We start from the raw sequence: 15,705 nt of genomic DNA, 5'->3' as shown, positions 1-15,705 counted from the left end.
TAATTTCAGCCCACTAAAGACTGTCTGATCCCCTGGAGACAATGCATGTATGAAAATGCAGACACAATCATGCCTGAATATAAGGCAGCTCTAAAGTGAATCTAAATTTTCTGTGCAGATGATCACATAGAATATCGGAATGCAGCAATTTGAAACTAAAAGGTATCAGTAAAAACAAATAGATTTGAAGCCATTCTACTGAAAACAGTAACTAAGCTCAGGACATTGTGTGGCTGAGTTGGCTTTGATCCATTTGTCTGTAGGTTGGCTCAAAATGCATTAAACAGATCTGAATGACTTTTTTTTGTATGTTTTTTAATTAGAAATTAGAGACGACCCACTCAGAAGTGAATGAATACTGATGCGGATACAAATCTTCATCTGTAATTTTTTTTAATAATTCAGCCTTGGTGGTATGCAGCCTTATGCTGCCTTTTAATTTTTTAAGGGATGAGTCATCAACATTTCTTGCACAGTCCTCCAAAAATGAGGACTTTCTTTCAGGTCCAATTTTTGATTATTGTCTAAAAGTCTAAATAGAGAGAGACTGCTACTATAGTAATAGTAAAAGAAATATTTAACATTTTTGTTTGTGTTTTTTTTTCTTATATCTAAAAGCCGTTTTTAAGTATTCCAATTACAAAAAACAAAACAAACAAACAAAAAAAAATAAACAAGAAAAACATCTGAAATTCAAAAGTAAACAGTTTTGATGCTGGTCAGGACAATTATTGCACTTTTAGATATAATATGCAACATCTAAAAATTTACACTTGTAGAAAGTTATAAGACTCAAACTTTTTGAATATGACCAACCTGTTATTTAGACATTTAGGCTACAATATACCCAGGAAACAGGTTTTTAATCCCCATATTAAATACAGAGTTGGACTGTGTTAACCTAAATCCAAACTCATTAGTGGTGGCAATTGCTACAAATTATTACTCAAGAACAAAATTTGCTTAAGGCCCCAAAAAAATCTTTTTTGTAAATTAATGCTCTGAAATCCAGCGCTTCTAATTCAATCATAAAAACATACAAATGAAAATTTGAAAGCTGCAAGGAAGAAGATGTTACGTAATACAGTATCGCAGCGGCACAGGGCTTCCCTCCGTATGGTTAAGAGACCCATAAGTATCTTCTCCTCTAGCACTTAGGTGAAGAACCCCTTCTTGTGGTCCATCCCAGTAAAATCAACTTTGCTTCTGCCCATGAATCATTTCCTTGATAACGACACTGAGGAAGGTTCATAAAACTAATTATGGAGACAAAGTGTCACATTACATCAGGCTTTTAGTCCACAGTCCGTGGCTGTGATTAGTTTACAGGTTAAATTTACAATGTGAAATGTGTGGGTGGTTAGTTTTGTGATCAGACGTTGTGTGTGCCTACCTGCTACTTAAAGGCAAAGTAGACAGATGCTCATTTCATTTACAGACATCCTCACTAAGTTGAGGTAAAAAGACAGATCTATTTAATCACAGTAAACATGTGTGATTAAATGAAACGGAAAAGGAACAATCTGCTAAATTGTTTGGATTGTAATTTTCTATCAATCATGGCATGTTAATTACTAGACTAAATTAGGCAAAAATAAAAAACAAGCCCTTCATTACATCAAATCCTGCATTTACCTTCTACTCTTCCTTTATTATCAGAGTCCCTGTCCTGCTGCCACATACCCATTTCTTCACAGTTTGACTCTGACAGGGACTTTCCTTGACTAAAACCTCCCTCTCTAATGAGATTGGCTGAATACCAAGTTTAAGTGCATCTGGCACATGTATCTGAGAGAGGGGAGAGGAAGCGGAGGAGAAGTGGCAGGGTCTAAACAGGTCTCAGTGAGAGGTAGAGGCTGGACTGCACAGATAAGCTTTTCTACTCGGCATTAGAAGATAGACTGCGCTTTGTGGGGAGAGGATAAGGACCCAATTGATTTCAGATTTTAAAATGGACCATACAAACTAACTTTAGGAGAAAAGTGACATTAGGTGAATCGATACCTCACTGACCATTTTAGCTTTTAGTGCACTGTACCAAAAACACTGACTTGGTACAACACTATCAGGTAATCCAATTTCACCTCACCGCTGTGAAAAGTTTATCGCTATTAGGATCATTAGAAAAGTATAATTACATTCTTGATCAGAAGTCCATTTCAAGTAATACTGTATAAGCACCTTGTTTTTCAGAAGCACATCATGAAGAAGAAACTGAAAAAAAGTCTTAAAGTCTCCATACTGTATATGGAAGACTGAAGCTGCTAAAAAACAAGAGAAAAAAACCTTGATTAATGGGACAGTAAATTAAGTCCACGTGTTTAAAAGGTGACATGAAGTACTTTTATTTTTAGATGTATTTAATAAAAATTTATACTGATAACACACTTTTTTATATTGTTATTTAGTTTTTATTTACAGGTTGAATCAGTTCTTATTTATATAAAATGTATTTATACATACATTTCTTAGCATTGTTCTCACTACTTTTTTGCTATATATTTTTGTATTCATCTTACTTTTTTTTAAAGTTATTGCATTTTTTAATTAATGTTATTTTTCCCCCTCTTTCCTTCCCAAGTATATATATTTTTTATTGTGTTATGTCTAGATTTCCGCATTAGACTCACTCACTGCATTATTTGGGAATTAAAGAGGATGTCAGTTTTTTTCAGTTTTGCAAGGAACATTTGTGCCTGGTCTTGCTGAAACCAAATTTTATCTGCTCACAGTTTGTGGACATCTGATTTTCCTCTTTAGAAGCTGGCAGACAGCTGTGGACACACTGAGTTTGTTCTAGTTACCTATGCTGCATAGACGTTGCGAAAATCTACAAGCTGTGCAAACAAGGCTCGACTGATGCTTAAGTTTTACTTTAAAAAAATTAATATACACAACATAAATAAGCTAAAACTGCATTAAGAAAAAAAAAAACTTATTCCTAATGAATGTGATTTTTGGTTTTCTACTTGGGGGACTGCTGCATTAGTAGGAGCTAAAAGCCTTGAGACTTAAATAACGGGCTGTCATTTGCACATGTAGTGTGCATTTGTTTTGCACATGTACAAAAAAACACTAAAGTAATTTTTCAAGTCCAAGTTAATATTTAAGGGCAGACAACACTATTTTTATTCATTTATTTACAAGTGGTTCTGTGTTAATGAAGTAAAATGAATGAAGAAAAACATGTTAGGGAATTTGTTAAATTTTTAAAAACACAGTTCACTATTTACAATGAAACCAACAAAAACAGATGCAGCATCTCGAGTCAAACTGTACAAAACCAGAATAGGACTTAGAAAAATGTCAATTATGAGCTACAAGGCAGATAAAGTCCAGGAGATTTTGAATTTTTTTTTTTTTTTGAAGGGGGGGTTACACAAAAAAAATCATGAGTGACACTTTTATATTTGAACAGGTATACTGTAGTGAGTTTTAAGCCTACATTTAGTCAAATGTAAATGGCTTGCACTTATATAGCGCTTCATCTAGTCCAAGGACCCCAAAGCGCTTTACACTACAATCATTCACCCTCACATTCACACACTGATGGCGGTAAGCTACATTGTAGCCACAGCTGCCCTGGGGCGGGCTGACAGAAGTGAGGCTGCCATCACACCGGCGCCACCGAGCCCTCTGACCACCACCAGTAGGCAAGAAGGGTGAAGTGTCTTGCCCAAGGACAACGGCTGAGACAGCCGGAGCGGGGGGCTCGAACCAGCAACCCTCCGATTACAGGACAAACCCCTACCTCCTGAGCCACTCTGCCAGCTGAAGGAGGACAACATTTTCCAATGCGCTTCAAATGATTGTCCAGCTCTTTGCATTTAGGTACACTTCTCATTCTCATCAAGGCGTTAGAAACATGATTTCTTTCATAGTTGATGAAATGTGATGATGGCTCACCTAACCTGTAACTGCTTCAAAAGCTTTAGTAAAGTGCTAAAGAAATGCCATTAGGTGTGAAGCAGTAAAAACAAATTTTGTGATCACTTCAATCCCCCAAACCTAATGAGATGCCCTGCATCATCTGTGACTACACCAACATTACATCCGTTGTGCCCCACATCCCTCACCCACGATGGAATCAAGTTACAAAACTCGGGCTGACCAAACATGTCATTTCGGGTTTCACATATGTAGTACATGCAGATGTGTTCAGCTCCTTGACACCCACACACAACCACACACACACACACACAAAACAACAACCACCTTTGACCAGCTGCGACAACTATCCTGACATCTCATTCTTGGACAGAGGTACGCAAGGTCAAGGTGGATGTTAATTTTTATGGAAAAACAAATGCTCCAGCATACATTTGTAAATAAATAAATGATAAATTAGCAAACCGGTATTTCACTATCTGTGCACGACAGCAGATGCAAGAATGTGCATGTGCACAAAAACAGGGGGGATCTCAGGAAACTAAGTTAAGGGTAACTGTTTTATCAGATGTGTATTGCTGCAAGAGCAACTCTGTAGGCAATCTGAATGTTTTAGAGCATCCAAAGATTAATACTTGCCCACAGCTTCTTCTTCCTGATAACTTTAACACTCAGTACAACTGACACGCATAGGAGGCATTTTCAAACAGGAACATTTTGTGTCCTATTAGATTTCTGAATCTGGTTTTTCCACAACCCTGATGGAGGAAATGTCTGTGACAACTTAGGTGCATCTTCACTGATGATTGATGTCTTTTCACTTTATACGTTTTTGGTTGCATTGGGACTGATCTGGAGAGATGAAGAAAGCAGTAATTTACTTTGCAGACATGTGGAGCTCAAAACCTTTGCCTAGTAGTGAATGGTATTTCAGATGGTAAAATAAATACATTTTGCACATCTGTTTTTTGTTCAATACCCTTCTTGCAAAAGCCATACCACTTCCAGATAAATCCATTGCAGATATTCTTCGGAACGAAGACGTTGTATAATCTTAAATTACCATCTCTGAATGCTTGTTAGCTCGCTTGGGGTCTTTACTTTTAGTTTTCTCCATGCTCTCTTTCCCCTCTCCAGATACGGAAATGCTACACACAGCATTATTGCAAGGACAGGGGATCAGCTTTCTGCTATAAGCTGAGTATTAAAAAAATAAAATAAAATAAAGTGTTAAAAAAAAAGAAATCTCAACTCTTAGTGAATACAATGAAGATGACTAAAAATTGTCACTATTTGTACTGGGTGGTTGCAATGTTGTAATTAATACATTTAAACATGGAAAAGGTTTCAGTACAACACAGATTTGAGACCTCGCCCACGCCCACCTCATCAGTTTAAATGTTTGCAATAAAACATATGAAGGCTGAGACTGGGTGTGCAGTAAAGACTACAACAAGCTTGGTACAGCTTCAAGATCCTGGCATATTTCTTCATTTTTTTGTGTGTGTCTAAATAACAAACCAGTACATTTTGTAATTTTAACATTTAAAGAAAAGTATTTACACAACTATGGACATTTCCTAAAGTTCAATGTCCGTGTTATTTGATATTATAAAGAACTTTTGTATTTGTACTTAAAGCTTTTCGTTTTTCTTTTTTGTTTTGTAGAAAATGATCAATAAAAAGGTAAACTGAAATCAAATCAGGAAAGAATGCCTACATCATTTGATTCTGTTTCAGTTTACGAACATCGTGTTTTGTAACAGTTAACTGAAGTTGGTTGTTTTTCCAAAAAGCAACAACTAACCTCTCAGTCATGCTTAGAGAGACTCTGAAATTGTTAGAATTGAAGTTGATGCAGGTATGCGCCTCTTCATAGGAGATAAATCACAAACTGCGTATTTGGCCAGTCTTGATGCAACAACAAGTTTTTTTGAAAATTCAAAAAATTTCAGATGCCTTCTCAAGGAAAAATCTGACACTACATCAGATCGAAGAAGAAAGTTCAATACAGCTCAAGTTATACCATGTCATCGAGGCCAGAAATGCACGGGTCCAAAACTCACATTTCTGTGGTCCATGGTTCAAACTAAGTAAATATAAAAGTGTTTATAGAAAGTAAAAATTGTTGTGGTTCCAGATTTGATATTTTTCCAACTCTGTTCTTAAGTTTATGTCTATTAAAATTACCCTCAATAAATGTTTAATTCAGAACACTGCTTGTCGAATAATTAACTCAGTTTGACCTGGAAATATGCAGATTTAATAAAACATGCACTGGGTTGTAGACATACAATTTTAACTTTTATTTTATTTATCCAGTTTTATAACTGTATTTCTACCCATTTATATATGCTATAACAGGGTCTCCTGTACTACATTTATGGGTGTATCACTCTCCACACTTTCAAACTTTCATCTTATTTCCTGTTTTGAGTGTTTAGCACCTTAGTGATATTCTAAATAGTTGTCAACCAGCTTCTGATAATTTTAAAACAACAAACTTCAGAGCTTGGGAAATGCATATTTCTTTCTCCAGCATGCAAATATAATTTTGGTCCTTAGGTCAGATAAAAACATGGGCAGAAATAGAAAATGTAATTTTGATGGTTTTAAAAGACAGAAATGTTAATGAAGCAAACATGTGAAGAAAATACATTTAAATATTTAAACTGAAACTAAACTTTCAGTAAAACATTTCTTAATTTTATTCACTGACTAGTATGTCTTAAGGGAGGCCTAAAAAGTAGCCTGGGTTATCAGCAAAGAGCACATGTATTATTCAAAGCTTTTTCATGTCTGACTGCATGAAGAGATGAACGGAGTGACTCACTTTTTTTTTTTTTCTTTTACCAATACATGAAGCAAGTTTTTCCATTTTCATTTATGGAAAATTAAAATAATGAATACAGAGTACTAAGATGGACCGATGTAAAAAGGCTATAATGAGTCACTTCTCTCAACCAATAAAATGGCAACAACCTCTTCAAAATGACAGACTGCAGCGGCTGTAAAAAAAAATTACGTCTATTGAAAAAGTGTTAATTAATGTGGCTAAGATGCTGCAGTAAAGAGCAGTAGTGGCATAATGACCTAACATTTGCAGTGCGCACAGAAAGTAATGAATGGTGAGGTGTGTGAATCAGTGCATCTTTAGCTACCTCTTTGTGATCAATGAGTCCACACTAGACATCCGTCTTACTAAGTACAGCTGAATGAGTGCAGATTTCAAATGATGAAGACCTAATATACCGTGGTGTTTCCAAAGAGCCCTCATGAAGGATGCAACTAAGAAACTACTGATTATACATCTTTATACATTTACTTTCAGTCGAGTCAAGATGTAATGTTACGAAACATTGCACTTATACACTGTATGGTACAAATCTCACGGGAGCAAAATTAAACTACTTCATTCAAGAGGCAAGAAATACTCTACAATCAATCTTAGTTAAGAGCAAGCATTTTCTTAACACAATTTCATGCTAGGCTTCATTATATTTTCCCATCTTGTGTATACTGTACAACATATTCATGTCACTGTTGTTAAAAGTAACAGGCAAAGTACTCTCAAAAAAAAAAAAAAAAAATTCTATGCATATTGAAATTGAAGAAGTATGGCATTGGCTCTGTGGGCTATAGTCAACATGCCTAGTATTGGCGAAAAACACCATTCAATGCAAGGACAATGATTCTGCATTTAAACAAATCTGCTATATATTCAAGGATTACTTCTGGTCTGCTAATGGCATTCTTTTCCTACCAATATTCCTACCTAATTGTCTATTTTTTTATTAAGTCGTAATATTCTATTTTGTGGCACTTTTGTACAGCCTCTCCCTACAAGCTACAGGCTACAGGCTACAGGTTAACAGTCACACCACAAAAAACTACTTTGAAAGGCTAGAAGACAAAGAGCTCTGAACAGACACAGCCTCTGAACTGCACAGACTTATCTAGTTTTATAATTCATCCTAATAAGCCCCATGTATAAAAGCATCACACCACAAATCAAACGTTGGGTTGTACGGTTCCAACAAGTGAAGTCCAGAGTCTGAAGTAGATTGCTGCTGTCATAAAACTCCACTCTCAGTGATTTATTAGCAGTTACTACTAATGGTATTATAATGCTTTTCACAACTGTCATATTCAAATTAGTTTTTTTATTCTGGCCAGGATATGCTAATATTTCTACATGAAGTGTCTACAGACAAACACCTGTTTAAACATAACATTTGCATGAACCATTAAAAAAAAACCCACTGAGATTAGAATTGTTCAACAATCCACTTTGGTTTTAACCTCACTCTAACTAGCTGTTGGCTCAATCTAGTCAGAGTTAAATGTTCTTTCTTCAAACTGAGGTTGTTCAAAGAGACATCTACAGCAGGTAAGATTATTTGCTCGAGAACACCACTTCAGAAGAGCTAAACTGTGCTTTAGGTTGTATGTGGGGAACAAACATTTTGAACCCCAACATAACAGTAAGGTATGGTGAATGGAGCATCTTAAAAATCGAGGCTGCGTTGGTGACTTAAGTGCAGGAAAAATATAGAAAGCTACAATGTTTTTCCTAAAGCTGTGAATAGCAAAAATGTGTATGTAATGAACCACCGCATGTATAACAAGTTGACTGCTTAATCATAGACGAGTTCTTACCTGATCCCACGGACAGACGATTCCTCCAGTAAACATAAAAAGGTAGCCCATTGCAACCAAGCAGGCCCAGATGACCAAGGAGAAAACACGCAAAAGCTTCTTGAAGACAGACTCAACGCAGACAAGTACAAACACTGCCAAGAATATAGCCAGTGCTGTGGGCACAGTGATGACAAAGGCCACATGGTCTGCAATGTTCTGAAAGGACAAAATAATAAAATATGAATAAAAACATAAGGAAGAAACAGAGGAACTTGAATATACAATTTGAGGGAAAAGATGCATCTTTTCAAAAAAATTAGAGAATATTTGAAGAGACTTATTTGCAAAATAAAAGTTAAAAGAAAAACTATTTTAGGTGATTTAATTTCAGGCATTTCATGAAGTTAAACATAAGAGAATGCTACAGTAAGATGAGATGCATACTGTCTGATTTTACTATATTTTATATAATCAAACTGGTGCAATGGAGGATGAAAAAAGGTCAGGACAAAGTGATAAAAGCTTCACAGCTACATTTAACTACGCAGACAAAGAGATTTGTTAAAACGAGTGTTTGCTGCAAATATTGGGTTCCTGCAAATTTCAGTGTTTTCTTCAGTTTCAAATTAAGGCAAGCAATCTGCTGACTTTTGCTCAGAATGAGTCAACATTCAGTGACATTCATGTGGCCTATCTCTGCAGACCGTTTCTCATAATTAAAAAGAATATGAATAAACCGATTAGATTGTCTTGTTTTAATTAACTGCGATCACTGAATTATGAAACACTGTTCCCATCTTTTACAGGAGTGAAACTGAAAGAGAAACATCACTCCTCTTTGCACTTGTGCTCTTTGTTTTCGTTGTGTAGCCCTCGCTCCAACCTACTCTGTCTCTTTCTCATACAGAGTCGATGCACTGGGACATGAGAGGATGTTTGTGACTGCAGAAAGCCACACAGAGTTTGTCTTGCCCAGAGCAGGCCTTCAAAACAGCAAAGGATTTAGGTCAGCCATCCAGAAGGATGGAGGGATGAGGGGATAAATGAAAGCCACAGAAAAAAAAAAGAGGTGGGAAATGAAAATGGAACAAAATTGTTGATGTTGATGATGATGATGAAGGGGAGAAAAAAACAATCAAACAGACATACACAGAAATACAATAAATATATTGTATTTTTATGTCAAAAAATAATTTATTCTTAACTAATTGTAATTCTGTCTGGTCTTAAAAGTACTCATGCTTTTAACCTGACATCAGCGCTCAACTTGTATTACAACTTCAGTCAACGCTGACAATTATTTAAAAAGAAAAAACACATTTAGGTTGTAAATGAAGTCAAAAGAATAAAAGATGTTCAATAACAGAAATATGAATAAGCAGGATAAAATTATTTTTGAAATTAGAAATTTCAGAACTTTTCAGCTGTTCAAACTATTCCTAATTTAATCAAAAACAAGGTTGCACCATTTATAAGGATTGTTGAATCCTATTTACTTATTCAAGAGCCAACAATACAAAAAGCTGCTTGTTTTTTTGAGTCTCCAGAAGTAAATAACTGCTTCTCTGCTGCTGTGTCAAGGTGCTCTGTTGTTCATCTTATCTGAAACTGTGTTATGGATTAATTCCCATTTATTAACAGACTGTCAAAAAAGCAAAGAAAAAAACAAAACACAACATCCTCCTTAAGCAATAAAGTGGGCTAGAATAAAGTTGTATTTGAAATTAGAACAAAAAAATAAACAATTAAGTCATTCACAATTTAAAGCAAATAAAAAGGTGCAATTTTGCAATCTACTTTGCAGAGTGCCTTGTTTTTACTGCTTTGCGTTTTAAAACAAAGATAATGTAATCCTGTCAAAATAGTGACAAAGCAAAACAGATCATGCTGCAGTTCAGTCAACCATCAGTTCATACAACAACTGAGCCCTTTATCCTCCTCCTTCATGTTAGTACAGTGATGAAGAGCACATGCTGTGAGACTCTACACAGATTCATATAACTATTGCACAATTGTGTGTTTGTGTATTATTATTATTATTAGGTAATTTTAATTGACAATGTGTATATACCTACAGTAAAAGTACATGAGCACCCATTTCCACAACTGTCCACACACTAAAGAGCTTCCATCCCCTATGATTCCTTACATATTTTAAAGTAATATCTCATTAACAGGGATTTGTAAGATATTATGCTGAAACATAAAGCCAGATTTTAGTTCATTTGTAAAATTATAATTTGCATAATGCGTGCGTGTGTTTGTGCATGCATGTGTGTTTGTGCATGTTGTGAATAAGTAGCTTACCAGCCCCGAAGCAAAGAACACAGTCAGCAGAGCCAGGCAGGCTCCCATCACTATGAGGAGCAAAAATACAATGAGAGGATGCTGCTGGGTCATACAGTAGTAGGATTCATAAAGCCAATCTGGGGATCTTTTTCTTTTCTCTTCACCTCCTCCTCCTTTATCCACTTCACCAGACACCCGGTCAAGAAGGTACCACTTTCTCCTCATTGCCTCTTGCCACATAGATCTTGAAGTCGAGAGGGACGAAAAGGAGGGAGGGAAACCAGAAGAGGAGGAGGTATTAGTAGTTTCCACCACAGAAGAAGAGCATTTGCTGTTCTGTTCTGTTCTTGTGCTGTTGTTCCTGTTGGGGACCCTGGAGTGAGAACTCCTGAGCTCCAGTTTGCTCTTCGGTTCTTCCTGTGCCTCCTCTCTTAAGTCCTTTAGCCGGAGACAACTGAAAGCTGAGGCTGAGTCAGAGGCAGAGTGCGCTGGCTGGAGAGGTGGCAAGAACGCATGAAGAGTGGAGCGCAGCATCCTTCTCTTTCTCCCCTGCCAACATGTTGGGGTGGAAAATGAAGGGAAGCACAGACACAGAGTGCTCTTTAAAGAGAGAGAGAGAGAGAGAGAGAGAGAGAGAGAGAGAGAGAGAGAGAAGTGGGAGGGAAGTAAAGGGAGAGGGGAGGGAGAGAGGACTAAGGGGGAGGGGAGGAGGAGGGGGTAAGGTGCAGGGCAGGGAGAAGTCGGCAAGAGAAAAGTATCAAGAAAAACAGGGCAGAAATTTAAAGATTGAAAATTTTGGAAAAAAGAAACATTTAGTATTAATATCTAAAAAAAGGCTGAACTAATTACTAGTTTTAAATTTTACACTCCAGAAACAATCACAATTTTTGGTTAAACAGAAAAAAATGACTTGGCATTCTTCAGTCATCCCAGTTCCTCTCTATAAACCCTGATGCATGACTCTATACTAGTTTTTATAGACTAATAAAAATAAAAACTGGCACCAAATATACAACAAAAAAAGAAAAACAGGAAAGATTTCCCTTCACCTCCTTTGGTTTAACTGCGTTTCTGAGGATAAGCAGCTGAGAATACAGTGAAAAACAAAAAGTAAATAAATAAAAATGTAGCTCCATGACATTTATTTAAATACCAGAAGCATACATCTGCATAGTTGGACATGCAGTAGAGTCCTCTTTAAAAGATTATTTTATTTGTGTGCTTAGTTTAAATTACTGCAACAACACCATACCAAAAAGGACTATACATGTAAACTAACACATTGAACATATTTGATCTCGCAGAGGAACAAAGTGTTTTCTGAAATTGAGTTTGAGGTTGCAGTCCAACAATTACTCCATTTAAAAATCTAAATTTATGTAAATAGTGACTCAAGTGAACAACTGACAGCATCTGGGGAGGATGCTCCCGCCAAAACGACTTCAAAAGATGTAGTTTTTCCATGTTTTGATTGATGAGCCGTTAAATGAAAAATCTGCTCCACAGAACGGTGGAAAGATGGATGCCACGACTGCCAAAGTCCACTTGCCAAACAGCAACAACACACAACCTTCCAAATAAAACTCAAGAAATATTGTACAAGCAGCACAACATGAACAGAAACACCAGCATAATCTCAAATATGCAATATAGCACTCTTAAATAAAAGAAAAACATCCACTATTCTAATTTGTTTAACACTATATACTGTATCAAGAGAAGGTGTATCTTAAGCAGCGCGTTAGCTTAGCAGATGCCTCAGGCTTCATACGCAGTTATAGGTCAGCAGTGCTGTGCAGAACATTGTTGTTAAACTGTGGACCATGGGCTTAAAGCATAAAACATACTTAGTGAAGAAAACAAACCATTGTCTAGCAGGAATAATTTAAAAAGCATATATGCAAAAACCTCAAAAAACAAGCATTAGTCTTGTGTACCTTTGCATACTTTAATGACAGCCCTTTATATGAGTGATAAGTTTGACTAGACACAAATATGTAAAATAAAAAACCTGCTCTGTAACAGCTTGAATCAATTATCACAATGCATCCTGTTGTAATTTTATTTAAAAAAATTTATCTCATAATTTCCATTGACTAAGGTCTTATCTAAAGTCCTCCCTGTCTCATGGGGGAAACTGGGTCTCAGTAGGAGCCCAGTTTGATCTCATTTTAATTAACATGCTTATCTACTTCTTTTATTTTAGTGCCAATTTGAAACTGAAGCCAATTATTTACAAACAATTGAGCCCTGCATTTTTCACACAACGACGCAAAATGTTCAATTGTAACACGGCAAATTGCTTTAAAATCTGATTTTTTTAAAAAATTTACTTCTACTTTGAGTTAATGGTTCAGATAATGAGAGTAGGAATAATTAGTTCAATATAATTATGAGAGCAGCCATAAAAAAAAGAAAAAAGTGTGACAACCCTTTCTTGCACTACATTTCCTCCCTTCGTCGTCATTGCTTTCTGCCCACTGTAACAGTCTTTTATTTCCTCTTTATTCTTGATTCAACATCAGCTCAAACCCTTCTGATTGTTACAGCATCATCATCCATATTATTAAGATCTCAAAACTCTGCGGCACAAGAAAACTACCCCCCCCACACCCACCCACCCGCAGAAAACCCTTCTATTGAACTGCCTGATATGCCTCTGAGCCCCGGCTCGTCTACATTATTATTTAACACATCTGTTCAATGGCCACCTAGTAGCTACTTCAGCAGGTCTTTAATCACAGCCAGACAGAATTACAGGCTGCGTCACAGGCTGCAACAACTTCCACAGCAGCAAACGCTTCTGACACCCATTGGTTTATTTTTAATTTTAAATATACCAAATAAAAACACTTGTCAAAACAGCAGCCAAAGTAATGAATCCTTCCAGTAGATTTGATTGCAGTCCAGGGTTAGGCTGAATGTAAAAAACCAAGGGACAGTAAGCACCCCTAAAACTCATTTTAAAAGGTCTGGTATGTAATGTTTAATGTTTCCTTTTGTAGCAGTTATTTATGTTAAATTAGCTCAGCCTTTTGAACACGCAAAACAGATCCCCCTGAATAAAGTTTGCTGTGTTACTTTTGAGATAACCAAAAATGGCAAAAAGAAAAACAACTCTATTCAACTGGTCACACTGCAAAAATTGGCACTAGATATTCCTAAACCCTGCACAAACTTCCTCCCCTTAAAACTAATCTGCCTATAATCAAATGATGAGCTCAAAAGTTAACATCCGTCCCTGCAAGAAAGTAACAAATCCATTCGTGCAATGAGACTAGAAGAGTTTAAAACAGCTTCAAATGTCTAAACGTTTTGTTTGGCGCTACAATATGTCTATGACTAAGGTTGCTAAGGACAGAAAAAGCTATTTTGAAATGACAAATATGGCTACATTTTGGACAAACAGTGCTGAGCAGTGCTGCGGGCACAAATCCCACTAATTCTATGCTGCTCAGTCAAGGATAGAGCAGCGCCGCTTTGAGAAGGCTTTTTTGTAGATATACCATGTTGTTCCTGTTAATTACAGCCCAGGACCCAGAGCACAGCAAATGTAACACATCTCAAAGTCAACAACAAAGTATCCCCCAGAATTAGTGCCTCTTGTGCCCAACACCAGGATGAATTCATTCATTTCTGAGCGTTCAGCTGTCAGCAGACGGTAAATAAAAGGCAGGATTTTTTTTCTAAAATTAACTCTAGTTGTGCCATGCCTTAGTGTTGATTCTTGTTTCACAGACCAATTAAAAGTTGTTGTTTTTTTTATATTCAAACATGTTATAGTTTGTATGCCTAAATTAGATCAGGAATAGCTGCTCTTGCACACCTGATACAAATTAATGAATAATTCAATGTCATGTTCAGCAGGTCTCCTAACGACTCATTAATTTAAATCAGGTGTGTTTGATTAGCTTCCAAACAACATCTGACAAAATGCAACTCAAATTTTCAGGCAGAACGGATCTATTTTTTTTAAGACAGCTTAAAATTAGCAGCTCAAAATTGCAACAAACCAAGCTGCGATCCAAGCTTGGGCTGCTAGCCTAAAGCAACCTGAATGCTAACAGCACCCGTTTAAACTCTCACATGCATTTCACATAACATAAACCCTTATTTAATTCCCCTGCTCATTCTGTTTCTAAACATTGGAATTTATTGTAATATTTCCTTTCCACCATCAAACCCTTATGGTTGAATCAATAAACAAGTTCTAATTGGAGATTGCTGCCTGCCATCTTACCTGTTTAGCCGCTGACGTTGATTTTTAGCTCCTATGCCCTGCTCGTTAAAACGCGCCTGCGCAAAAAAGTCACAACGACCAAATAATGATACAGGAAGCGTGTCTGGGTGAATACGTCGGCATTTTAGGCAACGTGACTGTTTCTAAAAAATATTTACGAGCTCTAAAAGCTTTTGCAAGACGGCTTCATATTAATTAACAGCAGTTATTCGGTCCGCAGACGTTCTACCGGAACTTTCCAACACGAAGGGCGCATGCGCCACAGAGCACACGGTGATTGGCTGATCTTAAGACGGCCTGAAATTATGACAGGATTTTTTGATCACAAGGAAATCAAATTTTTCGAAAAAGCAAACAAAAAAAACTAAAGTGTCACGTTTACACGGCGAGATAGTTGTGAGGTTTAATAGTGTTTTTTTTTAGAATTCAATAGCCACAGATTTTCAATAACTAGATAACCTCTTTCCTTTTTTAGCAACATCTTATTGCTATATGTGTATTCAGTTAGACAATTGCAATTTGTTTAATTCTATCCCATACACATGTCCCTTTATATAGTTGCGTTTTAAAAATATTATAAATTTGTCATTTTTTACATTTTTTTTCTACAGTTTTAAGAATGACTTTGCTATCTTTGGATACTCCAA

The 15,705-nt window shown here is 36.4% G+C and overlaps 1 protein-coding gene across 3 annotated transcripts in view; it reads right to left on the bottom strand.

The window, feature by feature from the left end:
* Nucleotides 1-15,278, bottom strand: part of adcy2a (adenylate cyclase 2a) — a 48,852-nt gene extending 33,574 nt beyond the window's left edge. Inside the window, exons 1-4 of one of the 3 annotated variants that reach the window (XM_025004557.2) lie at nt 15,059-15,277; nt 10,983-11,510; nt 10,837-10,886; nt 8,548-8,745 (exon numbers count right to left, since the gene is read on the bottom strand). In XM_025004557.2, coding sequence (XP_024860325.1) covers nt 8,548-8,745; nt 10,837-10,886; nt 10,983-11,352 — 618 coding nt within the window. In that variant the 5' untranslated portion in view covers nt 11,353-11,510; nt 15,059-15,277. Of the gene's footprint in view, nt 1-8,547; nt 8,746-10,836; nt 11,511-15,058 lie in introns of all 3 variants that reach the window. The other 2 variants (XM_025004556.2, XM_017410030.3) reach the window with 2 other exon arrangements.
* Nucleotides 15,279-15,705: the final 427 nt, after the last annotated feature.

This window comes from Kryptolebias marmoratus, linkage group LG16 (assembly GCF_001649575.2).
Source record: "Kryptolebias marmoratus isolate JLee-2015 linkage group LG16, ASM164957v2, whole genome shotgun sequence".
NCBI classification, from domain to species: Eukaryota; Metazoa; Chordata; class Actinopteri; order Cyprinodontiformes; family Rivulidae; genus Kryptolebias; species Kryptolebias marmoratus.
This window is presented reverse-complemented; position numbering and strand designations above follow the sequence as displayed.